This window comes from Chelmon rostratus, chromosome 7 (genome assembly GCF_017976325.1).
Source record: "Chelmon rostratus isolate fCheRos1 chromosome 7, fCheRos1.pri, whole genome shotgun sequence".
Taxonomy (NCBI): Eukaryota; Metazoa; Chordata; class Actinopteri; order Chaetodontiformes; family Chaetodontidae; genus Chelmon; species Chelmon rostratus.
In genome coordinates, this window is record NC_055664.1 from 1,597,096 (window position 1) to 1,624,153 (window position 27,058).

At 38.7% G+C, this 27,058-nt stretch overlaps 1 protein-coding gene across 5 annotated transcripts in view; it reads left to right on the plus strand.

Moving 5' to 3' along the window:
- The window catches only part of myo18ab (myosin XVIIIAb), a 135,710-nt gene that overhangs the window by 36,228 nt on the left and 72,424 nt on the right, over nucleotides 1-27,058 (plus strand). For 2 of the 5 annotated variants that reach the window (XM_041939928.1, XM_041939930.1), the window contains exons 3-15: nucleotides 2,223-2,310; nucleotides 4,350-4,456; nucleotides 6,909-7,085; nucleotides 7,332-7,542; nucleotides 10,013-10,155; nucleotides 10,470-10,570; nucleotides 11,202-11,265; nucleotides 11,424-11,568; nucleotides 14,023-14,034; nucleotides 17,785-17,955; nucleotides 18,693-18,783; nucleotides 22,184-22,376; nucleotides 24,578-24,664. In XM_041939928.1, coding sequence (XP_041795862.1) covers nucleotides 2,223-2,310; nucleotides 4,350-4,456; nucleotides 6,909-7,085; nucleotides 7,332-7,542; nucleotides 10,013-10,155; nucleotides 10,470-10,570; nucleotides 11,202-11,265; nucleotides 11,424-11,568; nucleotides 14,023-14,034; nucleotides 17,785-17,955; nucleotides 18,693-18,783; nucleotides 22,184-22,376; nucleotides 24,578-24,664 — 1,590 coding nt within the window. Of the gene's footprint in view, nucleotides 1-1,508; nucleotides 1,569-2,222; nucleotides 2,311-4,349; nucleotides 4,457-6,908; nucleotides 7,086-7,331; nucleotides 7,543-10,012; nucleotides 10,156-10,469; nucleotides 10,571-11,201; nucleotides 11,266-11,423; nucleotides 11,569-14,022; nucleotides 14,035-17,784; nucleotides 17,956-18,692; nucleotides 18,784-22,183; nucleotides 22,377-24,577; nucleotides 24,665-27,058 lie in introns of those variants that run through there. The other 3 variants (XM_041939931.1, XM_041939932.1, XM_041939929.1) reach the window with 3 other exon arrangements.

The following is a 27,058-nucleotide window of genomic DNA, read 5'->3' on the forward strand; positions in this document are numbered from 1 at the left end:
AGTGGCTTGTCAGAGTGTAAGGCCCAGAATCCTTCAAACTTCCCCCCTTTTCCCCATTTCCCTCTTCTAAAGTATTACCAACATTTGTATATTATGCTGCTACTAATACAGAAAGCTGACAGGCTATATGATTTAATCCAGTCACTTTCCACGTCTGATATAATGGGTAAAATGGGAGTTTTCTTGTTTGGTATTTGTTTTAGGATTGATCATACCCTTAACATGAATTGATTCTACAACTGCTATGTGACTGATCAGATTTCCTGTGAGATTTTTAATGTTTTATTGCTGGCTTTAGGGTGGTTATAATCCTGATTGTTATTAGTAGAATGTTTTGTCTCACAGTCTAATAACTTTTGCAGACATACAGGGGATGAAATTAAGGGGAAACATTGAGTGTTTTCATTATCTGTAAGTAACCTTGACAAACAGTCAGAGAATATTGATGTTAATTCAGCCTCAGTTAATGCAGTACACAGACAGATGTTGGACATGTTCATCCGAGTTTAGGCAGGGGAAAATTAGTATGTAACTCCTGAGATCTTCTATTTGAATGTTGTGACCTAATGCACCACAAAAGAAAATCCTTTCAATTATTTTTGACCCAAGTCTGCAGTGAGGAATGACTGCAAATCAAAGCAACAGCTCCTAGCTGATGCATTGATATATTGGTGATAAAACACCTTCAGAGTTTGTGGATGATGTTTTTCAGTTTGGACTCACCCACTCACGAAACTTATCCAGAACTTTATATGACTTGACAGTTGTTTGCAGAACTGATGGTGGGTCTGAAAGCCAAAGCTAAATCCACCGTTGATCCTTAAAGTCTACTTTCTAAACAGTCACAGTCAATTATTAGGGGATAGTTTTTTGTCCCTTAATATTTTGCAGATGCCATAAAGTGAATTATTCAGTCAACAGCTTTTGGTCTGATCTTTCCTTGTTTTGTTGTCCACATGAGCTGCCATTTCTAACACATTGGCATGATGTAACTGCCTCTTTTCAGGACACATCAGGCTGATAGAGGCAACCTGCATGGGTTTTGTATCTTTTGTATTAAAGATTAGCATTGTGACAAAGCAGTGCATTGTGATACATGCATGTGTGGTGCTTCCACTCTTCAGGTAGTATCTGTGTGGGTGTTGTGGTTTATTTCATCGAGGTGCCCCTTTGTTTATTACTGTAACTCTTTTTTTGTTGTCATGCAACCAGTTTGTTCCATGAAGCTGTAAACATTTCACCATTGTAACATTTATATTAAGATGATCATAACAGGTCGTGTAATAGATGATCCTGCAGTGATTTCTCTTTCACAGTGCTGGATAAGAATGACAGTGTACACTTTGTTGACATGCATTAACACAGTCTACAGCTGTGCAGATGATGTATCAGTGTGCTTATCTATTCTTTCTTTTTTATTTGTGTGTATGTATGCCGGTATAACATGTGTTGCCCATATATAACTGTGACCTTTGACCTCTTCCTGCTGGCCAAATCAATAGGGATCAGTGGAAGAGGACCCTGTGGCTATCCTTCTCGCATCTCATGCTGCAGCTAAGCAATCCCAGGTCTGGCCTACACTGTGCCTGAGCTCATCCCATGATCACCCTGCACTGTGGAGTGTTGTGCTGTGTTGTGCTCTCTCCCTTTGCTTGCGAAGTGCAGTGTTGTTTGTTCACTTTTCCCATTAAAATTATGTCATCGATAGTTATGCCTACATTTGTTTTTTGGGTTTACATCCAAATATATCTTACTTTTCTGTGCAGTTTATTTCCTTATTATTTTAGTTTTATTGTTGTGTCCCTGCCTTGCGCACCCCCTTTGTGTTCACTGAAATGAGTTAATCCCTGGCATTTTGGTTACAGGGTTGCCGTTGAACTCCCTTCACATACCCCTGAGGCTTGATATTTTGACATCTGTCTGGCTTGAAATTTCTCACACACAGATATGCACATGCACATTCTTACACACCGCCTTGAAGGAGCACGCAGTGCTCAGTGGACTTTGAGACCTTTGAGTCCACTTTCATCTACTGCATGGTCATCATCTTGAAAAGCTTTTCCTTCATAACCTTGAAGCATGTACTGGTATCAGACTGGAAATACGAGCAGTTTCACAAAGTCTCAGTGCTACTATGAGTGGTCCAGTGATGTGGCTTGGAAAAAGTAATTTCCTCCTCCCTGCTGTCCAGTAAATTTTCTCCTTGTCCTGTTGTCCTCTAGGTGAAGACAGAGGAGCAGATTGCAGCGGAGCAGGCCTGGTATGGATCAGAAAAAGTTTGGCTAGTCCACAAAGATGGCTTCTCCCTGGGTGAGATGGGATTCCTCTGCTTTTTTTCACATATAGCACCATCTCCTTCTAAAACATTTTAATGAAGGGAAATTTCAAACCTTTTTTTGTGTTGTGGACAATTTTGCAGTCTCAAAATATTTAAAAGCAAATGGTAAATAATTATTTTTTTAAACAGACTCCATTTGAAATACCTACAGTTCTCCATGTTACTGCAAGAATGTGTCACTACAAAAGTATCGCACAATTCAAAAGGGATTCAGCAATAAGTTTCAGCAATAATAAACTATAAAACCATACATTACATACAATTAATCAAGTAATCTCTTCACCTCTAACAAATGTTTTTTGTGGAGTTGTATGTACCACCACTTCTGTGCTGTGTCTCAAGGTATAACACACAATATAAAAAGAGATGCATGATGGTTAGTGAGCTTTTTAGGAGTTAACAGGCATATTTAATTAATAGCCTGGATCTGTTTCCTTTCTGCTTCCAGTGTTTTTGTTAAGCAAGGCTTAGCAAGAACTGACTCCAGATGTATACTTAACACACAGGCAAGATAGTGATATCAGTGTTCTTGTTTTACTGTTGAAAAAAGCAACTAAGCGTGTTCCCCACCTCCTTGAATGATTCGAAGAGCCTTACATTGTGGTCCAGTGTGTTTACTTGCTTGTCTGTCTTTAACTATGACTTAAACACATTTTTAAGGTTTCGTATTATTTTTATAAGAAGGTATTCTCTTTGAAAACATCCACAGTGACAGAAAAGACAGGTTGAATCAATCAGTGTATTATATGTTCATTAAGGGGTACCAGTACACAGAATTCATGGTTAAGTAGGTATCCTGCTTCTGGGGTCACAGTTAGGATAGGTTTTCAGTATAGCACGGAAAACAAAGAAAGAATGCAGAAAATAACATTTGTGTCATTTATTTTGAAAAATCTAAACATTCAACAATGGCTGTAATGCTTACAGGGGCCTCAAATATTATCATATTGTCAATCAGAAAATAAAGACCAAAAAATAAAAAACAAAAAATAAGGAACACCAATGTTAGTAATGCTCAGCTGTAAGCCTTCCAGCTGTGGGTAATTCCTGAACAACTGCAGCTTGGGCTTGTTTATTCAGGGCAGCAGAAGTAACTGACTAAAATGCACACGTGAAGCACATTTTCAGGGCTCAGGCACTTTGACCATGTGACCATTAAATCCTGCATTCTGAGTGACCGGGTATGGCTGGTCACTCCCTCCCCCCCTCTGTCTCTGTCTTGTCCCGTTTATTGACACATTCAGGTGATGGCGTCGTTTAAGAATTGGCATGTTTGAAGTGAGGGACATACCTGAGTTTAGTTGAACAATGTTGATATACAGTTTGACACTAATCTTTGTCCATTTTCACTGTAACATGACACAGATAACATGTCTGGATACAGATCTCTTTTCAATGCCAGGTGGGCTCTAGATGTCGTGGGCGGACCCTCTAGCTCTGGTCTGTCATTTGCATTCAGATGGCAGTAAAACTACATGTGCTTTATCAGGCTAAGCAGACTAGCATGCCACAACTTATAGACAATAGCTGGTGCCAAAAACTGCCAAAACATTCTGGCTAAGCTTCCAGGTAAAAAAAAGCACTCAATCTCTGTTCGGCCCTTGTGAGTATGTAGACATGAATAGGTTATGACAGTAATTGTTTGGGTCACTGGGTGTGCCCAACTGAACATTTGGTAAAGAATGGTGTTTGACAAATACTTGTACCATTGCACCCCTAATGTTCATATTTATCAAATTTGTCATTGCACCAGCAGTCCAGGAAAATGTTTAATAGTGTTGGACATGGGTGGAATATTGGTTGGTAAAAGATTGTTTTTTGTTAGGGAGGATAATACTGTGTTGTCTCTTGGTTTCAGTCATTTTGTGGTTTACCATTTTCAAAAAAGAAAATCCTAAACTTTCCCTGCTTTGGTTTTGCCTTTTAATGAAGCAGTTGAGATGAACAGATGAGTATGAGCACTTCCAGCTGGCTAAAGCTGTCTGGTGGTTCCTGTCTTTTCTCCTCCCAGCCACCGTGGTGAAGACAGAGGCTGGCTCCCTGCCAGAGGGCAAGGTGAAAATCAAACTGGAACATGATGGGACAATACTGGATGTGGATGAAGATGATGTAGAAAAGGTAAATGGAAAATGGCTACAAATGGTTAATAGTAGTGCACCAATAGGTTCAGCAGCTCCCATACACACTGTTTATCCATACCAAGTGAATACATTTATAGCATTTGCAAATTTTTATCAGTATGTTTTTATATTTACTTCTGGGCATTATGAATAATATCATTTTTAATCAGATGAATCACATTTCATCATGCCAATCGAGAATGTACAGTACAAAATTTCTGTCACAGATCACAGTATTTCACAGTATCTATTCTCTATTTAATTCTTAGTGTGTGTTGTGTGAACTGATGTCGATGTCACATTATTTGTATTGATTATTGTTTGTAGTTTAGTTTATTATTCATTCAGCAGGTACCATGTATTACAAAAAAAAAGACAATAATTAAAAAAAAAATAGAAGCATAGATGCAGAGCTAGGCTGACGCTGTCTGACATCAGCAGTCCCTGGGCAGGATGGAAGAGGTCAACTCTCCACCTGCCACTCGGTCTGTCTGAGAGAGCCTCAGAGGCAGAGAGTCAGGCTGCCACAGATGGCCACAGAGGACACTGACAGCCACCAGGAGTGATATGTTAGGTGAGGGAAAGGCTAGAGGGGACATTTTGGAAGTTTGGTAAGTTTGTCGCTGCCAGTTATTGACATTTGGCCACATTGTTTTTCCCTATCAGATGTTCTCTGAAGATTCATTGGCTGGAGCGAAACAGCTCTATTATTTATAGTGTATCAGTGTATTTCATTAAGGAGAAAAAAAGCCAGAGAGAAGACTAAGAGCCCTCTTTGCACCGGTACAATAAGAGCTATAGGCATGCAAAATGTCATTGCTCTCAGTATGCTGTTTACTGATGACACAAGCACCTTAGTGTCCTAAAAGAAGACTTCATTCTTATTGAACTCTGCATTAAATTTAAGTAAGTGTGGTGACATTTTATAATTTTCTTATTGTCAAGAAATCCGATTTGAGCCAACCCACAATAAATTCATTCTAATTTCAAGTATTGTAAAATGAAAATAATCCACAACAAATGTACTATTTCCTCCTGTTTGAGCAACATTGGATAAAAAAAGCAGATGTTTTCAGAAATTACTGAGGCTTTTTTTAAATACACGGCTAGTACATCATTTCTGCTGCTACTGGTCTGTCAATCAAAAAATAACAAAAAAGATGGAGTTTTGGCCACGTTAAGTAGCATGGAATCATGGGAGTTGGGTTAGTCATTGTCTTGGGTTAGTCTTCATTGTTAAACCACCATTGCAGATGAAAATGAATAATTATGCTCCATCACAAGTGAGCAATAGAAACAGTAGTGAACAATAGAGTGGCTAGGTAGCTAGTTCATCAAAATGAACAAAACTGAATAAAATTACAGATTTTTCTTGGTTTTAACATTTTTGGAAACCTTTTGGATAATGTAAGTACACAACTCAGCAAGATATATAATATAGGTCTAGTCAGTTTTAGACATTTTGATGCAAAAATGTTACATATTATGGCTTTAAGCTATACATTTGTGACAGGTAGCAGCACTGAGAGACTCACTAACATGAACATGATGTTGATTTTGGTCTGCGCATGAGATTTGTTGATAATAACGAAGCAAATCTCCCTCCTTGAAAAGAATGAAATGTGCCTTGAGATGTGTGATGCTTCAGTTACTCTAGACTACTCGTCAGTCAAAGGCCTGTGTCTGATATTTTTTCACGGTGAGAGGTCCAGAACAATTGGAAATAACAAAATAACATTTAATCAATGAATTAATATAACATCTCTTGTGACTGGGCCAGCATGAAACCAAGGCAGACAAGGCTCACACAGTTAGTCCATGTTTATTTCTGGCTCAGAGATATTCTTACAACTACATTTAGACTAGTTATTGTGTACTCTGATGGAATGATAATGTGTGAACTGAGCAGCAACAAGACAAAATATGCAAGCCACCACTTGACAATGTGGGACTTTGAGAAAGCCTCCTCTAGAGACTCATCAAATTTATGTAGTGTCTTTTGAAAACAATTGTTATTATACTGTTTTCTGATACTTGTACACATTTCATATACATATATGGGAGAAGGGTTATTATGTCTAATAAATTGATAACCACAAATGAACCAGTGTAGTATTAGAAGATAAGAACCTTTGCAGCATTCAGTTTGATTAAACAATTACAACCATGGAGGCAGTTTGGTGATAAAATGCTTTATTTGTATCAGCCAGTTACCTGTGGGCTTTCACTAGTGGATCTCAACATTCGTCCATGGAGATATCCCATATTTGACCCTAAAGCACTCAAACCCAGAGACAGTTTCGTCCATCAATCATCTTACAGTACCACTGGACCTTAGAGTAGATCCAATTTGAACTATAGTGCAGGGGTTAACAATTCTGCATCTGTTTACACATCTGTCTTTTCCTATTTGAATGCCATCATCATCATCATCATCTCCCTCTGTGAAGGCCAACCCGCCATCATATGACCGATCAGAGGACCTGGCTTCACTGCTCTATCTAAATGAATCCAGTGTGATGCACTGCTTGAGGCAGCGCTATGGAGGCAATCTTATCCACACCTATGCTGGACCCAACATGGTAGTCATCAACCCTCTGAGCACACCCTCCATGTACTCGGAGAAGGTAAGCTTTATACCAGATAACTGGTGCAACCTGGTAGTATTTCTCAGATGAGCCAGAACTGTGCATTGAAGTCTATCTGGCATTGAACACACTTAAAAATGTCATATTTTGATAAAGCTTGCAGACCACCTGTCAAGTCTGTCGATATTGAATATTGAAGAACTGCCAGAAATGTAAGGTTGGCAGTACTGTGGTTGTGGCTAATATTTTAATATCTTCTTCGTCTCTGTTTCTTACTCCCATCAGGTGATGCACATGTTCAAAGGATGTCGGCGCGAGGACTCCGCTCCTCATATCTATTCTGTGGCTCAGTCGGCCTACCGCAACCTGCTTACCACCCGTCAGGATCAGTCCATTGTGCTGCTGGGCAAGTCCGGCAGTGGCAAGACAACCAACTGCCAGCACCTGGTCCAGTATTTGGTCTCCATCGCTGGGAGCACAGGCAAAATCTTCTCTGGTGAGCCTGCAGACACAAAAGAGGGGATAGATGGATGTATAGTACACTGTGGAATGTCTCCGAGTAGGACTTTTATGTAAAAAATATCCCACTGCAAGTACTGTTGTTGCTCAAGCTGACAGGGTTTTAGCATACCTTGTCAGAGATTTTTAGCCGCCTGTACAGGCGCCTGTTCTGAGTGTGTAAATGGTCCAACATCAGCAGCTTTGGATATGTGCGAGGATGCCCTGTACTGTCTTGATGGTTTGCACCCAAGAGGACTAGGGGCCCAAATGCACTCTATGAACATTAGTAATAGTCTGTGACGTCTATGAGCTTTTTTCCTATTTTCCGCTGGAAATGCAACCAGACTTCAGCTCATGCCTCCTTGTCTAGTCTCTGTTCCATCTCCATCTTTCAACTTAGGAGAGTTTAGGATGTTTAATGTCACATCACTGGCAAATAAATCCTTCTTCTGCAACGATTTCATGGTATCAAAGCAGTAAATCTATTTAAGCTTATTGAGAGTTGGTTAAGTTCAGATCACTGTGTTGCACCAAATGAAGCTCGTCCTCCTGGTTTTGACTATTGTCAGCAGCCGAGGAATTCAGGTCATGGAGGTGGACTCGTGATTCGCAGAGAGAATTTTAAATGTTCCCCCTTCCATTTGAATCACTTGTTTTGCATTGTTTTATGATAAATGGCGTGAACCCACTACTTGGTGTTTTAATCCACAGACCCCCAAAATTTAACATGGTTTTTATTTATTTTATAACAGTCTTGATTTCAGGTGATTTTAACATACATGTATGTTGCCTTCCTGGTTTCTCATTTACAGTGGGTGTCATGGTCATTGTGCATTCTTTTATTCTAGCTCAGTCAGTTGACGGCCCCACTCACTTAAAAGGAAACACCCTGGACATTATTGTGTCCTCTAGTTTTATTTTTGATAGTGATTATGTTATGTTATGTGTGTTTGATTACAAAGCTAGTATTTCCCTGGCCCTCCTTCTATCTCCTGCTCCCACAGTGACTACTTATGTTTCTTTTCATGTCCTAAAACTCTGCTGACAGATTTCATAAGGCCTTCACCACTACATCTAGACATATCAATAAACTAAATTTAAAAGTCATCTACAGAAGAATTACTAAAAAAAAACTAAAATACATTTTAAGCTATATTTGACCCCATAGCACCTGCAAAAATTCAGAACATCAAATCAAGTTGCAGCATTCCTTGGCTACATAAGAATACCAGAGAAGTAAAGAGGAAATGCAGACAAGCCAAACAGAAATTGAAGGAGGACAGTCTGGTAGTGCCATATCAAATTATCAAAGAACTAATGTCTACCTGTCAAAACAGTAAAATAAGCCAGGGCCTCCTGTTTCTCCAAAACCTTTGTAACAAACCATCATAATCCCAGAATTCTTTTCAAAACCATCAAGTCTGTAATTAATGCTTGTAGCCAACAGGCTGAAGACATCCATTCCCCGTGAGCCATTTTTATTCTCCTTCACAAACCAAATATATGAAATATAACTTCAGATCGATCACGTCACCAATGACCCTTCTTCTTCTCCACAGTGTAACCCCTTTTCCTGACTCAGTGACTTTTAGGCCCTTTTCATTATTTATGTTAAAGGGCAGTCCTTCAGATCTTATCCCTGCCAGATTTTTCACAGCCTCATGCATGGAATAGTAGTAGAAGTGCACCAAGAAACCTAACCACCCTACCGATTTTGAATTTTTTTCCACCTATTTCTTACCATTTTTAAGAAAGGTATCATCAAAGAGTTTATTTCTTTTATGAATAATTACAGTGTATTTTAGACAAAGTCATAGTTAGTCATGGCAAGTGCCCCTCTGACCTGTGGTGTTCCCTAAGGTTTCATCCTTGGCCGTTTGTTGTTCTGCACATATATGCTGCAGGCCCCCCCCCGCCTCAGGAACTCCCTGCCAGAGAGCATGAGACTCGCAGGACCTCTTGCACCTTTTAAACCACTTCTCAAAATGTATATTTTTTATCTTTATTGTTGAGGATTTTATTCCGTTTTTATCTCATCTGTATCTGTATAATTTTGCTGGATTTTATTTGCCTCAGTTGTGAAATGTTTTAATTCTAGTTAAAACATGTGAAGCACTGTGTCACAAAAGTGCTGTATAAATAAAATTCATTGTTATTTTTAGTATTATTACCATGACTCTGTATAATTACCTGTTGCAGACACACCAGCATCACAGTTGTCTCTGATGTAGTTTATAACAGTTGGTTATATGGCTGTCTTTATGAAGGAGCATTTCAAATTTGTTGTCTATTCAAGGAGCCTGCCGATGTCGATAAACTGTTCAAGTTTTTACTGAAAACCTCAGAGGTCTGAACAGCTTTCTGGATTTTCAGTAAGACATTGATAGCCACTTTGCAAAAAAGTTTACACTGATCCCCAGAACAACAAATAATGAGATACATTTTTTATTTTTGTGTTGACACAGCTGAGAAGTGGCAGGCAGTCTACACCATCCTGGAGGCTTTTGGCAACAGCTCCACTTCTATGAATACCAATGCCAGCCGCTTCTCCCATGTAGTGTCCCTCGACTTCGACCAGGCCGGGCAGGTGGCCTCTGCCTCCATCCAGGTAACACACACAAGCACAAACACGCTTTGTATTCATAAGCGAGACAGGTGTACACAGGTGACAAGTCTTTACTGGACCTCCACCTTTTCCAGTCCCTTTATTTCCAACATACAGTAACATCTCCTATCCTCTTAGATTGCAACAGTTTAAATATAAACTAAAACTGACCAAAATGTTTAGGTATAAAGAGGTATGAAGCATTGCACAACAAAATTGAGACTGTCTTGGCCTTCAAATCCAGTGACGCTTGCATGAACTGTACCGTGTATGTCCATAGTGCAACTGTCTAAGTCTTGTTGTGTCTTTGTGCGAAGACGATGCTTCTGGAGAAAATGAGGGTGAGCAGACGACCCGAGTCAGAGTCCACCTTCAGCGTCTTCTACTACATGATGGCCGGAGCCGACAGCAACCTGAGGTCATTCCTCTACCACATCTTTATTAACTAAATGATGGCCCTTGAATAGCATACATAATTATGAAATATTTAGATGTGTCCTTTTTTCCAAGTTAAATATATATTTTATACATTTCTCTGATTACAGGAACATTTATTTCAATGACTATAGTTCTGATTTGGGCATCACGACTCATTAGACTAAGTTGGACCAAGTCAGTCTTGGCGGTGCAGGCCAGTTGGTGTTGACAGTCATGCAGTTACGCATTTCCTACCTGTTGTTCTCATTTAGATTATTTTCAATCACCTCCAATTTGATTGAATTAGCATGGGAAATAATAATAAAAAAATCTAACTGGCCAGCAAACATAAAAAGTGTAAAATAGGTCAGATAGCACAGTGGTCTATGAGTTTTTCATGAGTTTTTATTTTTTTTAATTTATTTATTTTGTTAACTTGCTTAGTTTACTGACCTTTACTCTGACTTTTGTATTATATCATTTCCATCACAAATGACAGGTAGTGTGGGTAAACTAAATCAAAAGACAGTGAAATTCATGTGAGATTTAAAACGGTATACATCATCCAGAGGTGTCAGCATTTCACTGCCACAGAGGAACTTAATGTTCCCACCTTCTTGCCTCTCCCCCAGAACGGAGCTGCACTTTAACCACCTGGCTGAGAACAGTGCTTTTGGGATCCTACCACTGTCTAAGGTAATCACACTATAATTTAACTGAGATGTGTCTCTGTCAAGGGTTCCATTTCACAGTTTCTTTATTTTTCTGAGTCCTGTATTATAGCCCGACCGATACAGGATAAAATACAATACAAATATATCTGTAGTGAGTTAATATTGTAATGTCTCCTCCAGCCTGAGGACAAGCAGCGAGCCTCACAGCAGTTCACCAAGCTGCAGGCAGCCATGAAGGTCCTGGGCATCTCTGGTGAAGAGCAGAAGGCCCTCTGGCTCATTTTGGGAGCCATTTACCACTTGGGGGCAGCAGGAGCCACGAAAGGTAGGCACTTTCAACTGACTGGCTACAAATACAGCAAATCTTGAGTATATTTTACGTCTGCTGGTTGTTACATGATGAGAGGACAGACATGGAAATGTCTTTTTGCTATTACTCTACAGCAGCACTATGGCATTTACTGTCTTGTAGAGGCGTAGAGACATTTTAGAGAGTGAGGGGTCAAAGCAGAAACTACAAATATTTCTACCACATATTTGATAAGTAAGGTCAAGGTTGAGGTCCTTTAGCAGATCTGAAGGCCAGGGTGGAACAGCTCCTTCTCTCCACATGAGACAGTTTTGTTGTATGTTCTTTTCTTGTAATGACAAATAAGCCCATGGCTTACAGTCTCCAAAACACTTAGTTCAGTCCTTTTGCAAAACTGACAACTAATAGTTTGGACTAAGATTTTGGTTCATCAATCAAGTGTGAATAAATATTAACTAAAGAAATGCATGTCTTTAACAAAATACATGCAAGTCATGTCATTTGTCTTACCCTAAAACATATCACAGAAGCAGTGGCGAATCTATTTACTCTCATGCTGTAAGGAATTTAATTAAATAAACAGTCCAAAGATATTGGTCATGAGCGTTCACTTCACCATTCATTAAGCATGTCAGTGCAAATGTCAGACTCTAGCTTTGTGCAGAGGAGCATTAGGTCATTGAGTTTGAATTGGAAAGTTTGAATTGTTGAGTGCTTGCCAGACTTTTAATCAGAAAAGCAAATACTGTTCATGGAGTCACAGACACGTGAATGCAATAATGGCTCTTTAGCTCAGAGCTCCAGAGTGGGAGGGGAGACACAATAAGTGAAGTGAATAAATGTGATGAACACAATGTTAATTTTTTGGTGGGACTTTAAGTTTTGTCCACCAAGAGGACAGTTTGCATTATTATCACAGTTAAATCTGATACCACAGCTAACACCATATAGTTGACTAAACATGGCTCTGACAGTGCATCAACAACAAGTTGGCAGAGGTTTAACAAATAATTGTACACAAAGTACGCAGTGGAAACATGAGAAAAGCAGGACTTTTGACTTTTTTTACACTTAGCACTAGCCCTGCTCAAATTACAATAAAATACAGAATTAAATGCAAATCCTTTTCTCTCAAGTTAAAGAATAGGACTGGATTTGACTTTCTACCAAGTGCCACTAGGTGTCAGCCTTGACATTTGAATGCACACACTCTCAGTTGGCAGTGTGCTGACTGCAGTTAGGAGTACATGGCTTTTCGATCAGATGCTCTTTAACCTGTTTAGACGCTGATTTTTCAAACTGAAGTGTGGACACTGCTCTTCAAGGGGGTCACCCAAATTGCAAAAAACATTATGTTGCTTTATCATCCTGATTCTAAAAAAGTTGGGGCACTCTGTAAAAGTAAATAAAAACAGAAACAGAACTACACGTCCACTACAGGTAAGTGAAAAAATGTTCATTTGTAATTTAGGTGAACCAAACCTTTAGTATTCTTTTTCCTTTTGCTGGTTTGCAAGACTTGAATGCACTGAATTAGAGTTAGCAGATAAATGGAGTCAGTTAATGTTCTTAGTCAAGCAACATACATATACAGACCTGTATTTACACTATGTAATTATACCAAAGCAGTCTGCATGACTTCTGCTACAATTTACCTGTACCTCACAGATTTTTGAGATCCGACACAAAATATCCTCAAATCACCACAGAATCACAATTGGTCCGCCAGTTCAAGCAATTCCAAGATGTGTCTTGACCTCATCGTAATTTGTCCAAGTTATAATGAACACCCTCAACATTTCTCATTTGATTGGGCTTGAAAATTTATTCTTGGTGATGGCCACACTAAATCTAATATAATAGAACAGCTTTTGCTGTGTGAAGTAGTGCATTTGGCCTTTCCCTTTAAGGTTAATGTTTTGTTTTATAAGAGTGTATTCTTTTCTTTATGATGTTCGCTGCGGTGGCCCACCTCTGCTATAAAACACTGCAGGAAACTGCGGTATCTGATGAGAGCACATGAAACTGGGTGCAAGGAAGGAGAAAGGTAACAGACAAAGATGCACAATGACATCTTGCATAGCTTTGTTGAATGGTATCAGCTCTGGTTTCTCTCCAACTAGAATAATCAGCAACACCTTGACATTACATGTGTAGTTTTTGTGCTACCGCACAGAAAATATCTTGTAGGTTGAACAGTGCAGTAAGAATTTGAAAGTCTTCAGTCTGCACTGGCTGTTGACTAGAGAACATTATTCCAGTTGAGTCTTTTCTGGAGAAACTCCTTCAAGCCCTCCTTTTACCACCTCATTTACTCTTCCTTTATATATATAACAGGGGCTTTTGGTTTCAAAAGTGACGAATGTTTATATTTTCCTGTGACTGTGAATTAATAAATCTGTGAAATGTGTTATCTCTAACCCCCTGTCTTTACTTGCATGTTTGCATGCTGCACCCTGTCAAACGCAGACGGAGATGAAGGTAATGGAAAAACAGGACACAAGTTGTTGACTGTTTTTCACTTAAAAAAACTTTATTTCAGAGCCTCTCTTGTTTGTATTTTCTCTCTTAATGCCTTTATCATTCCTTCCAGGCCTTAACTCATTAGCATTTTTATTGTTTCTGCTCCTCCTCCCCTCCTCTCTTCATCTCCTTCTCTCTTATGTTTTCATGTTTTCCTCATGACAATTCTCCCCACTCTCTGTCTCACCCTTTTCTTTTCCCTGAGATGAAAATCACAGGGATCAGAATGTTGCTGTCTCATTAAAATGCTCTCTCTGATGCCCCCCATTGTCAGCCACATTCAACTCCTGAGCCTCTGTCACATGACAAAAGATTCTCAAAAGCAAAGTAAAGCTTGTTCATTTTCACTTCTATAGTTATAGTAGTATCGTTTGACTTTTTACTACAGGACTTGTATTTCTCAGTTTACCCTGTGTATCCCCATAAAGTTTATGCTTGGCAGGGCCTCCTGTTGATTTTTGCCTAAATGCAGAAGCTCTTGATTGGCTGGCTGTGCAAGCTGTCATCTTTATTCAGCCTTTATTTTAAGTTGGAAATACGTTGAGGTTAAGACTTCATTACACTATAACAAAGTATAGAAAAAAATGACAAAAGATCCCTGAGACCAAGAAACAAAAATAAGAAACTAAGAAGAAATTGCCGCTAAAAAGTAAAAATATCATTAGTAATTCCACTAGTAAAAACAAAAAAAACGTAATAAAGCAATCATAACTCAAAGCTAATGAATCTACCAAAACAAGAAAAGGTCAAAGTGAAATAAGATTAAATTAGAAATTTTACCACTGAAGGGATTTAACATCAGAAGGTTGTATTAAAATACAAAATAGTGTCATCGGCATAAGGATGAATATTACACCCAGTAGCAGATATGAGGAGTTAACAGAACAGGCCCCAGGACTGAGCCTTATGGTACACCTTTTGTAGTTTGTACAAATTCAGATTTAAAGTTTTCCAATTGCTCAGTGTTTGACCAACACTGAAACCATTTATGAGTAGTTTTATCAAATCTGATATTAAGAAGCCCTTTTAAAAGCCAAGTATCAGTGTTTCTTGCTGTCAAAAGCTTAAATAATGTCACGTAAAACAAGCTTGGCAACGTGTGCTTTGCTTTTGCTCTAAAACCCAATAAGTATATGCTTATAATAGAATGAGGAAAAAAAAAGAAAAAAGGATCCAAGGTGAGATAAGATAACAAACTTAATTGATCCCACGCTGGGGAAATTTCGTTGTTACAGACAGCAAGAATAAAAAGTAGATTAGGAAAAAGAGCAGATAGACAATAGAAAAGGATGCAAAATACAATCAACTATATATATACGTATATGTACATTTACAAAAAGAGTATAAAGGTAATACTGCCTTGAGAAGGAAATTATTGCATTGTAGAAAATATATAACAGTAAAATTTATATTGGTAAAATCTAGCAAGTGTTAACATAAATAACAGAGTAGTGCAAAAAAGGAGGTTTTTGATGTTGTGATGTCAAACAAACACACATAAATGAGGCTGGAGTTGAACAGACTGACAGCCATTGGAATGAACAGCCTGTTGTAGCGTTCCTTCTTACACTGTGGATGCAGCAGTCTGTTACTGAAGGAGCTGCTTAAGACCTGTGGAAGTCAATCACCATCTCCTTTGTCTTGCTGGCGATTATGTGCAGTCTCACTTGAACGGAATTTCTAACTGTTCGAACAGGTGCACCAGCTAAACTAGCTAAACTAGTTAAACTAGCAAAACTAACGCAGCATAAGTTACAACTAATATGTTAAACCTACACCCTAAAGTAGGTGTCTTCCATAAAACAGCAATTGACATGCTGCACTGTTGTGAAAGGTGGGATAAATTTGGATGATGAGGAAGAGCGAATTATACTGGCTTTTGGTGTAGTTTGGAATTTTTCACCTGATTAGTTAAGATGAACCTTACATATCTGTGGTGCAACCAGACATTGTAGCCACTTTAGTATCAAACTAACTAGTTTCAACATATCACTTTTTGTGGACTTTGCAGCCCAACTTAAGAGAGAACTTGCATATAGCTGGTGCAATAGCCGTCTCTGTTGACATTCTTCATGAGAAGTGTTTTGCGAAGACAAAAACACAACTCATTTTTTGGATTTTGGTTCCATTTTCACAACAGCCTGTGATCCATGTGTGGAGGAGGCTTGTTGTAAACAAGCATGGCACCCAGCAGGTACACTAACAAGCTTTTACAAAATACTATGTAAGTAGGCATAACTTAAACAGGAGAGGCTGCACCACAGTCAGTGCATTTACAAAGTCAGAACGTCTCTCTCAAAATTCTTCTGCCCCACTGCGTGTTTGAAAAACTGTTAAAGTCCAATATGCCATGTATTTAATTAGTTCTTAGGGGAAAAAATGTAATCATTGCACAAATCCAAAGTGGGATTTGGAGAAGCACACAAAGTTCAGTCATGTCTGTGTGTCTGTTGTTGATATTGAAGAGATTTTGGAGAGGTGTGAGGTCTGTGATCCTCAGCACAGGAGTTGGTCTTAGCACAGAAAGAACAAAGTGCATTAAAGACATTGAGGATGCTTCTGCTTGGGGTTTTAAAAACAACCTCCTGCAGTCTGTATCTGTGATCGCTCATTTTAAATGTCAATATAGCCGTTCACACAATTGTTGTCAGTGACCTGTATTTATGCTGATCAGACAGTGATAGAATACTGATTTGCAGCAGCACAGTAGCAAGCTGTAAATTACCTGCAGTGGGAGTGATTCTGAGGCGGCTGAAAATTCTGTCCAGGCTGGGGCCTAGGCATCCTCATGGGCTCTTAGCGAAACAACAGGATGTATTCTTACACACTGAAGAGTCGGGTACTACTGCCTACACACCCACACAAAAAACGGCTGTTTATGTGCCAAAATGTTTTCACATTATTTTTGTAACAATTTAAACTCCTGCACTGCTGGACTGAGACATCCATCAAATCTAATCCATTTTATGACCATGACTTTGTCTGAAAAAATAAACAAACCTTAATGACAACAGCTGTACTGTTTGATTGCAGATCAGTTCTCACTGATTGTCAGTGTGCACATCATGAGGACACCCACATCTTCCAAAATGTAGTTTGTAAAAAGTCACAACCTGGGATCTGGACCAGATGAATGGGGCTCAGGCAGTATGGTCAGTGGTGCTGTAGAAATTTTCTCTTGTCTACTTTAAAGGGGTGCATTCATATTATCATGCAGCACGGCTTGTGGCTGCAGTTAAAAAATTATCCTCTTTAGTAATGGTTTTTCACCTATTGAGTCATTTTTCATCAAATTCATGGTCTTGTCCTGTCAGTCAGTAATTTATTGTACATTCTCTCTGCATTGATGTTGATGACATCATGATGTACAGCACAAACGCAAAAAAACAGGCCTGTTGTTTGAACAATCAGAAAAATTTATTTGGATATATGGACCTGAAATGAAAAATGCTTTACTGGGTTAAAGGGTAAGCAATGGTTGATACTGCGATGCTGTTTTCAGTTCATGTTAGCTACGGCTCAGAAAAAGCAGCTGTACAGAAACTACAGATAGGTTTCCGGATGTATCTCAATTTAAGCACCCTAGTTTGTACCCCATTCATCCTCCCCCTTGTTCGTCTTTCTATACCTGTCATCTTCGTTATCTTCCTTCCTCAGGTCCTTGTTGCATCTTTTTGTGTTTTAAACACATTTTTGCTTTCTTTTTAGCTGGACGTAGGCAGTTTGCCCGTCATGAATGGGCCCAGAAGGCGGCCTACCTACTTGGCTGTACCTTGGAGGAGTTGTCCTCTTCTATCTTCAAGCACCAGGCCAAAGGACTGCAGCACTCCACCTCATTCAGAGGAGGATCAGACGAGGCCAGCCAAGGTGACAACTCAGGTAAAAACCCAAACTGCAGAGGTTGGACTTTACATTGTAAGATCAGGTGCATGGTTTGGACTGTATATATGTATATATATACTGAGGAAGTGTATCAGATGAAGTTTTATTCTTTGGACATGGCACCACGGCAGCAGAATGTTACCAGTGGAAACACTGGCTCACTTATGGCTGCCCTACCCTTGATGTGATGGACAGTTTAGAGAGTGTGCTTTAATTAAGATCCTGTGACTCTGATTCATGATGTTACAACATGGCCTTGGGAACACTTCATAAAACTGTTGTCAGTTAACACAGTTTGCAAATCATTGCATTCTGCTCTTATTTACATTTTACACAGAATCGCAGGTGTTTTGGAATCGGGGATGCATTTACTGTACAGTAGATTAATACTGAATTCCTGTAGAGTGATTGGGGAGCCCTTGTCCTGATAAAATACTGCATAGGTTAAAATTCTGATTTACACAAACAACTACGAATGTGACCAACATTTGATACCGGTTTTTGGTAATTGACAGTTTTTTGTACTCAGACACATTTAGGTAATTGCCCAATGAGAACTGAGGTTTGATAGTAATACCAAATAGGTTTCAAAAGTCTCAAAAACTTAAGTGCTTGGAAGAAAACACTGTCCTCATGTTTTGCTTGAAAAGAATACAAAATTGATTTGAGATTCATTTGACAGTCTTCGGTTCCGACCCTATTCTGTTGTTTCACGACCCTCCTCTGTTGCTCAGGCTCTAAGGTCACAGCTCTGGAGTGTTTGGAGGCCATGGCATCAGGACTCTATTCAGAGCTCTTCACTCTTGTCATTTCCCTCATCAACAGGTTAGACCTCATATTTTACTCTAAATACGTTTATTATTGGGAGGCAATGTGTGTTTTTTTTTTCCTTTTAGCTTTCTTTCCCTGTTAACTCCCTCTCTCTTGTTTGTCTTTTTCCAGCCTTCATTTTCTGAATATTCCTCCGTCTCTTCTTTCATGACAGTCAAGCTTTTCTTACTTCCCCCAGTGTACTTGAACTCCAAATGGCCCTTTCACTCCTTTCGTCTAATATATAGCTCATATTTTACCTCCTTTTACTACACTTTTAAACTGTTTTCAGTGCGTGGACTTGAGCTGATAAAATAACTGCTTTCAGTGTTTCACAAACAGACACCTCAACTACTTTTTGTACATTAAAACTCATTCCAGTGCTCAGACTTTTTGTGACATGAATGCTGACTCAGCAGTCAAACTATCCTTCGAATCGTAATTATTCTTCTTCTGTACGTTTTTCAGTTGACTACTATTTCTGCATTCATTAAGCTACAGAGCCCATTCAAATGTCAAAATGTCTTTTTTCATATTTTTTCTAATGGAACTGAATGGAAGAAATCTTCAAACTCAATGGGAGTGTTCAAATCCTCTTCAATCTGCTCCACTTAGAAGTTCTAGTGCTTCTGCATTCATTGAAGCTTTAAACAGGTGACACGACTTTAAACTATTAAACTATCTTTTACAGTTTTTAAATGATCACGGTTTATGTTTTGTGCCTTTTTCAGTCCTTTCTGAGTTTAATGGCTGTGTATTGCACTGCTTAGAGTGTGTAACATGGCCCACACTGATCCCCCATTGCTTTTGTGCTTTTTGCAAATTTTTTGACTTCAACCGTTGTAACATCCACAAGTGTCACTTCTCATGCACCATTTATGCATCAAAATGGGGACAAACTCGTTCTGTTTAACAAAATATTACTATCTCAGCAATGGGACTTGCAGTTTTTGAATTGTCTCAGTTAAAGAAGAGACAGCTTGATGTTGTTTTACTTCTCATAGTCTTGGGCAGCTGTGGGACTGTTCAATTCAAACTACAAATTAAATTTTTAACTTTGTGTACACAAATTACATATCCACATTTTCCAGCAAAGATGCTCAGTGCAAAGAATTCAGTAATGCAACTTATAGTTTTGGTGTCTCGTCTGAGAAGTCACTCAGTGTGTTATCAGTGGTTGACTCAGCTGTTTCAGGCCCCACATACAGTGTTGAATGGAGGATTGATAACACCCACAGCACTTTCTGACCTCTCTCTCCTTTTTAACTGTTAATAATTTCATCCTTAAAAATACTTTCAAGGTGCAATAAACAAGATATGACCAGAATTTTAGTTAAAATTATCATTAGAAACAGAAACAACAGTTATGACTTAATGTTAAAGATTTTTGCAGATCTGTCGTGTTGCAGAGATATCTACTGAAGCTAGCATGATAACCAACTAGCCCCCAACTTGTCTTGTAATACTACTTTGTACTTTGAGAAGTTTTGAGAGTTTTGGGAGTTTGATAGTATACCTCAGGCCTCCCCCTGTAGTTTCAGCTGGGAGATGTATGTGACAGGAGAGTTTATTATTTTAGTCTACTAAATGAACAAACTAAATTCACATTATCTCAAGAAAGGAAAAATACTTACATTTATTTTCTTTAGTTAACAGAACAATGCAACTGTACACCTTTTAAGTGTCAGTTTCTGTCTTTTACCAGACTACAATGAGCTTATTTGTCTTGTTAACTCATCACACAATGAAATGTAATTCACAGAAACCGTCTTGGTTTGTCTTTCCACTATTCCAACAATCATCAACTCTTGTTTGGTTGAAATAAACCTTTGTTCACTCAATTAGATGCGGACATATTCTGAAGCCCAACCTTCCCCTTGCTCTCCCGCTGCTTTACTCCTCTCCTGAGTCACAGTCCTGGTCGTAGCTGCTGTAAACCACCTCAGTACTGTAATCTGTAAAAACTGTAATGGTCCAGGCAGCGAATAGGGCCACTAGCTGCGCAGCTAACTGAGCTAACTAGCTAACGGCTGCTAATAGCTACAGCGTATAGTGAGCAGCAGTTAGCGTTACTCAGTTAATATGCTGGCGGCTATTTGTTTGGAGTCACATTTGACAAATGGCCATATCTTAGATATTGCACCTTTAAGAAAACACATATTGACACACACACACACACACACACACACACACACACACACACACTTTGTAAGACACCGTCCAGCTTCCAGTTCTGCCAGTTTTTCATTTTCACCAGTGTCTTGCAATTTATTTCACCTGTCAGCATTCACACACATTTTCTGCAGGAAATCTATTGTTAAGTTACAGTTTAATTCATATCAGTGGTTACACATTAATTGATAGTTCTGCGTCTCTCAGTACTACAGCTCATTTTAACCCTCACACTTCAATTGCCATTTCAAATCCTTTCAATATTTGCAATTTAACTTTCTGATATAGGAAGTGTTGTTTCCTCTGTTTCTTTCTTCCTTTTTTGGAATTCAAAACCCTTCAACAAAATAAAACAAATAAAAAAATTGGTAAAATAAAAACTCAGTATGTGTGTAAAAATAGGGGTGTTGAAAATCTCTCTCTTAGACAAAAGGAGTATGGCAATCCTGAAGGAGCATAGTTCTTTGTTGAAGTTTTGTGTCGTATAGCCGTTGAACTTTAATAAGGGTATTGATTAGCATGCTGCTTTTTTCTGCTGTGTGTGAATACACACAGCCTGTAGCTGTAGTATTGTCTGAATCTTCCTTTTAGAGAGAGCCTTTTATTCTGGTGTTTGTCATTGCTACAAACAGTTAGTCTTGGCAGTGCTGCACAGGTGGCTGTGAAATAAATGTGCTATTTCACTTGTCTGCAGTTCATTTCATATTATACAGATTTTTCATTTGCCTTCGTGCCACATGCTCTGCTGCAGTTCTTTTGTAAACCCTGCACACACATGTTGCTCACAGATAGCAGTTTTAGTTTCCAATCTGAAAGTTGCAGACGTATGTTTCAAGTTTTATGACTTTTTAGGCAAGTCTTTTATAGCTGTGCAACGTTATCTACTACATAACATACAGTATGTTCAATAAGCCTTAATTCAAATGTGATACACATAACGATTAAATATTAGCTGAACATTGATTCACTGTTGCAAAAGTGAAATTAAATTAAAGACCAGACTCAAACCAACACATCTCTGAAACTGTCTCACACCCGATGTGAATGTATACCAGACAGTCTCATTCATTATTCATTAATCTTAAAGGAGTTAGTCCTAGAATACAAGACGATGACACACATAGAAAACAACCAAGTACTGAAAACAACAAACGCAAAATTTAAAAAAGGGGAAAAAAACAACAATGCCAAGGCAAAATATTACTATATCACTAAAGCTTCAAGATATTTTTCTGTCATTCAGGGCTCTGAAGTCCAGTCAGCACTCTCTGTGCTCCCTGCTGATTGTGGACACTCCAGGTTTCCAGAACCCTCGGCTGGCTCAGCAACAGCGAGGGGCCACGTTTGAGGAGCTCTGCCACAACTACGCCCAGGAGAGGCTGCAGACCCTGTTCCATGAGCGCACCTTTGTCCAGGAGCTGGAGAGATACAAGGAGGTGCTACTGGTCCTACAGAGCATGACACTAACACTGGCCTTGACAAAACATACACATAAGCACACACTAGCTTTTTTCTGTCCTGTGATTCTGCTATGACTAAATATCTTGAGTTAAATGTAGTCAGATGTACCTTTTGAAATAGCTGGTTTGTTCAAATTCCAACAAAATTCTATCTTTTCTTTGTATGAACTTTCTTACCTCTAGTGGCATCTATTCATACTTTGTCCGGTTTTAGATGCCTGCCCACCCTGCTATACAGTGGAGGCCAGTGGAAATGAATTGGTGCTCACGACATTGAAAACTTAGATTTTGTTATGGACTATAACTTTTCTAAAAGTGGTTCTAGTGATAACGGCTCACATCCAGGTCTGGGCATTATCCTGATTTCCATTCATCTCCATTGTTTTGTGTGAAAGCTGAAATCTCAGATGCTCAAAATTTAAAAAACCTGGACTAATAAAGCCACAACTATCTGCATGGATAGATGCCACAAGGGAAGTCAAGAAACTATGTATGAACAAATTATATATATTCAAGCAGTTTAGCATCGTGACCTGCTTATATACACAGAAAGCCTCTCATGCATATTGACATGTTCAGAGAGTGATGGTGCCCTGACTAAACCTACTGCAGAGCTCAATCCAACTTTTTGACATGGTCTTAGAAATCATCATCTTTTCCAGTTTACCTACAGTAGCTGTAGTGCTCTGCACAATCAAATAAGAAAAGATTCAGAATCAAACAAATGCACACTCACACAACCCAATCTACGGCCTAATGATGACTCATTGCATTGTAGAACTGAATAGGTACTGTTACTTAGTTTACAGTTTCCTGTGCTTTGCATAAGTATTCACCCGCCTTGGACTTTTCTACACTTTGCAGTGTTACAACCTGGAATTCAAGCTAATTTTACTTGGCTCTTTTAACATTTGACATGCGTAGTGCTTTGAAAGTGAAAAATACTTTCAGCTGTGTCACAAGCAATAATTAAGACAAAACAGCATTCATCTGTTGGATGCACAATGCCCCTCCAAGTAAATGTAAGGTAGAACCACCTGCAGTTGCAATTACATTAGCAAGTCTTTTTGGGTATGTCTGTACCAGCTTTGCACATCTAAAGCCTGCAGTTTTCTTTTTGTCATGCTTAAATGTTTCAGATCAAACAAATTTTAATATTAGACAAAGATAACCCGAGTAAATACAAAATGCAGTTTTTAAATGATGATTTTGAATTGAATTTTGGCCCACTCTTCATTACAGAATTATTTAAATTCAGCACCATTGGAGGATTTTTGAGCATGGCCTGTTTGTGGTCATACCACAGCATCTCAATCGGATTGAGATGTCTGGACTCTGACTAGGCCACTCCAAAACCTTCATTTTGTTTTTTGTTTTTTTAAGCGCTCTTGGAGTAATCTGGTAGGCTGACCGCTCCTGGGAAGGTTCACCACTGTTCCAAGTTTTCTCCATTTGTGGAAAATGGCTCTCACCATGGTTCACTGGAGTCCCAAAGCCTTAGAAGTGGCTCTGTAACCATTTCCAGACTGATAGATGTCAACGACTCTGTTCTTGAATTTCTTTAGATCGTGGCATGATGTGTTGCTTTTTCAGATCTTTTAGCCTACTTCACTTTGTCAGACAGGCTAATGAAATTGAACTGGTTGAATATGATTAATCACGGTTAATTCATCAGTTAACAAGGGGGAGCAATTACTTTTTTACATATGGCCAGTTAGGTTTGGATAGCTTTTTTCCCTTAATATATGAAGTCATCATTTAATAACAGGTTATCTTTGTCTAATATTAAAATTAGTTTGATGATTTGAAACATTTAAGTGTGACAAATAAAAAAAGTGCAAAAAAATAAGAAATCAGGAAGGGGGCAAGTACTTTTTCACAGCACTGTTATACACTCAACACTTTTAATATTTTATATACATATATATACATAAAAAACATATACATATTTTTTTTTTTCAGGTCGAAAACCCTGAGCATCTTCTCTCCCACTTCACAATTCTAGACCATTTATGTTGGTGCATACAACCCCAGCAAAATCCATTTTGATTTGCAGTAACATGACAAAATGTGGAAAAGTCAAAGGGAGCTGAATACTTCTGCAAGACGCTGTATTGATCATTTCATAAATCTCCTGTAGGTTACTAACCTAAGCCTTTATCCCCTCCTGCTTTCAGGAAAACATAGAGCTTGTTTTAGATGACATAGAGTCCAGTACCTCACTGTCTGTAGCAGCTATTGACCAAGCCTCAACCCAAGCACTGGTAAGCACAAGAAACCTCACTACAGCCTCTCTGTTTCAGGCATCTGTGTGCATGCGATGTCATCCTGTTCTGCTCTTACTGAAACCTGTCATGACAAATGTGTGGCTTTGATACCAGCATATCGTAAGGTTGTGTTTGTGCTCAGTGAAGCCTTGAGGTATTTAGGTTCAGATTCAGGGGTGCTTTTTTTGGATTTCACCTAATCAGTGAGACATTAATGCAAATCAAGTTGTATCCCAAACGAGCACTCCAAAATACCACCGAGCCAGTAAATAGCTCCGTTCATCACCACTGACAAGTGCAAATAGTTGTAACTTTAAGGCTAGCTTACCAAACTGACATTACTGTGTCCAAAAGCCATTTGATGTGAAATTCAGGAAAGAAAACATTGCTGCTGTATTGCACAGCAATAACTCATACTGTTGAAATGTATTAGTGGACAGGGAGCAGTGTCAGTTTTAAAATACTCTACAACTTTACCTTCAGATGATTCATGGTTCCATGTATACCAAACACATTTCATACTTTCCACACTAACATGGATCAACCTGGCCCAAACTTGTTCTTGTCCTGTATTACAGAGGATCCTGTTGATTTTACATACAGTTATCAGAACAATGTGTATGGTTGCATGGATTGTAAATGTAGAGACAGCCGATCATTAAGCGAGACGTTTAGTGCAGTGAGGGAAGGTAGATAATAATGAAAAAGATTCCACTATACAGACTTATGACATATACTACAAATATATTACTGCAAGTCAAGAAGTGCACTGTGTCCCCAAAGCTAGAGAGAAAATACAAATAAAAATGAAACTGCATTTGAATTTGCATGTTAAAATGAAATCATTTACTTTAAGATGTTCTATTAAATCTTCTTCTTCTATTGATGAAAATCAGTGTACTCTTAGTATAGAACTGCCAAAATAGTAATCAAGTAAAATTGACTTTTCATTTTTATTTCTAATTGACAGACAATGCGACAACTTGAACATTTGACATTTGAATTCAATTTTAAATGTTCAGATTTTTTAAAATCAAAATAAGTTTCCTTTTTCTATGAACAACACTACAATCAAGTTGAAGTACACTGAATGAATAAGATTTTTACAAGCTCTCCCTTCCCTAAAGTGATGAGCACATTTGGATTATTTATACTCTTGGCTGTGGCTCAGGAGGGAGAGCCGTCGTCCACTAATCAGAAAGTGCTATGAGTGGTCAGGAAGACTAGAAAAACACTCTATAAATGCAGTCCATTTACCGTTTGCATTTTCTGTATAACTCTTGTCTAACCATTAAATAGAGACAAAAGCAGAATAATCATTTATGGACTGTGCCAGGTCTGCTGGGTTGGGATGGCAGGTTAATAAGGGGCATGCATTTTAGTCATTTTGCTGACAAGGGAGATCGTGCCCTCCTGTAGCCCCCATAAAATTGCATACTGATGAGAATTAATGATGTTCCTAAACAAAACTAAACCTAAACCTCAATGAAAGCAGTGGTGGGTCATGATTGTTCCCTAATATTAACCAAATAATTCTTCTTTCAACCATGAAGAGGTTGCCTAACCTAACCAAGTAGTTGTGTCTAACCGAGCAGTTTTTGTGCCAAACCAAACCAGACTTTAATGGTTGTGGTGGCAGATCAGGAAGTGGTCATATGACCCAACAGTTTTGGAAGGCACTGAGCAACAGCGTGGTCCAGTCATAAGGCTTAGGTCTAGGCTATTTTTAAGCCATGATAGCAGCATGACTTAAAACGATCCCACCCCTGGGGTCGTCAGCATCTATGTTTGGATAGGCTTACGTTCTTTACTTGTAGAATGGAAAGTAGTACACATGTGTAGCATAGGGCTGTGTTATTCTCTAGGTTTGCGCAAAATGACAATGGCATACTCTCTGTGTGACTGTCAATACTTAACATCAACTGTTACATTAACTACTTTGTTATAATGTCACACTGAAACCACTAACTGTGTCCACAGTAACACAGGGCTAGCTAGTTAGTTTAACACTTTGCTCGGCTAATTTCCAAACAGACAAAGTACTGAAACAAGTCTTTACAGCGGAACAATAAATACACAGTATCACATTCCCTAGACAGTGCAATACTGTGAAATACAGAGAGAGAATCAAGTTATTCTGCTACATGGATCTTATAGCACTAATATTAGAATTTACAGTGGATTAAACACATTGGTTTCTGGATTAAACATATTTCCAATGCAGTTATTCACCATGTTGATCTAAAAGGGATCTGCTACAGATCTGCATGGGCCTTATCATAGACCAGCCAACAAGTTAAGATGGCTGTATATGTAGCTGCAGATATCCCTTCAGCCTCAGCTGTACTATATATTTAGTGCTAATGAGATTATCTGAACTTACCAACGGAG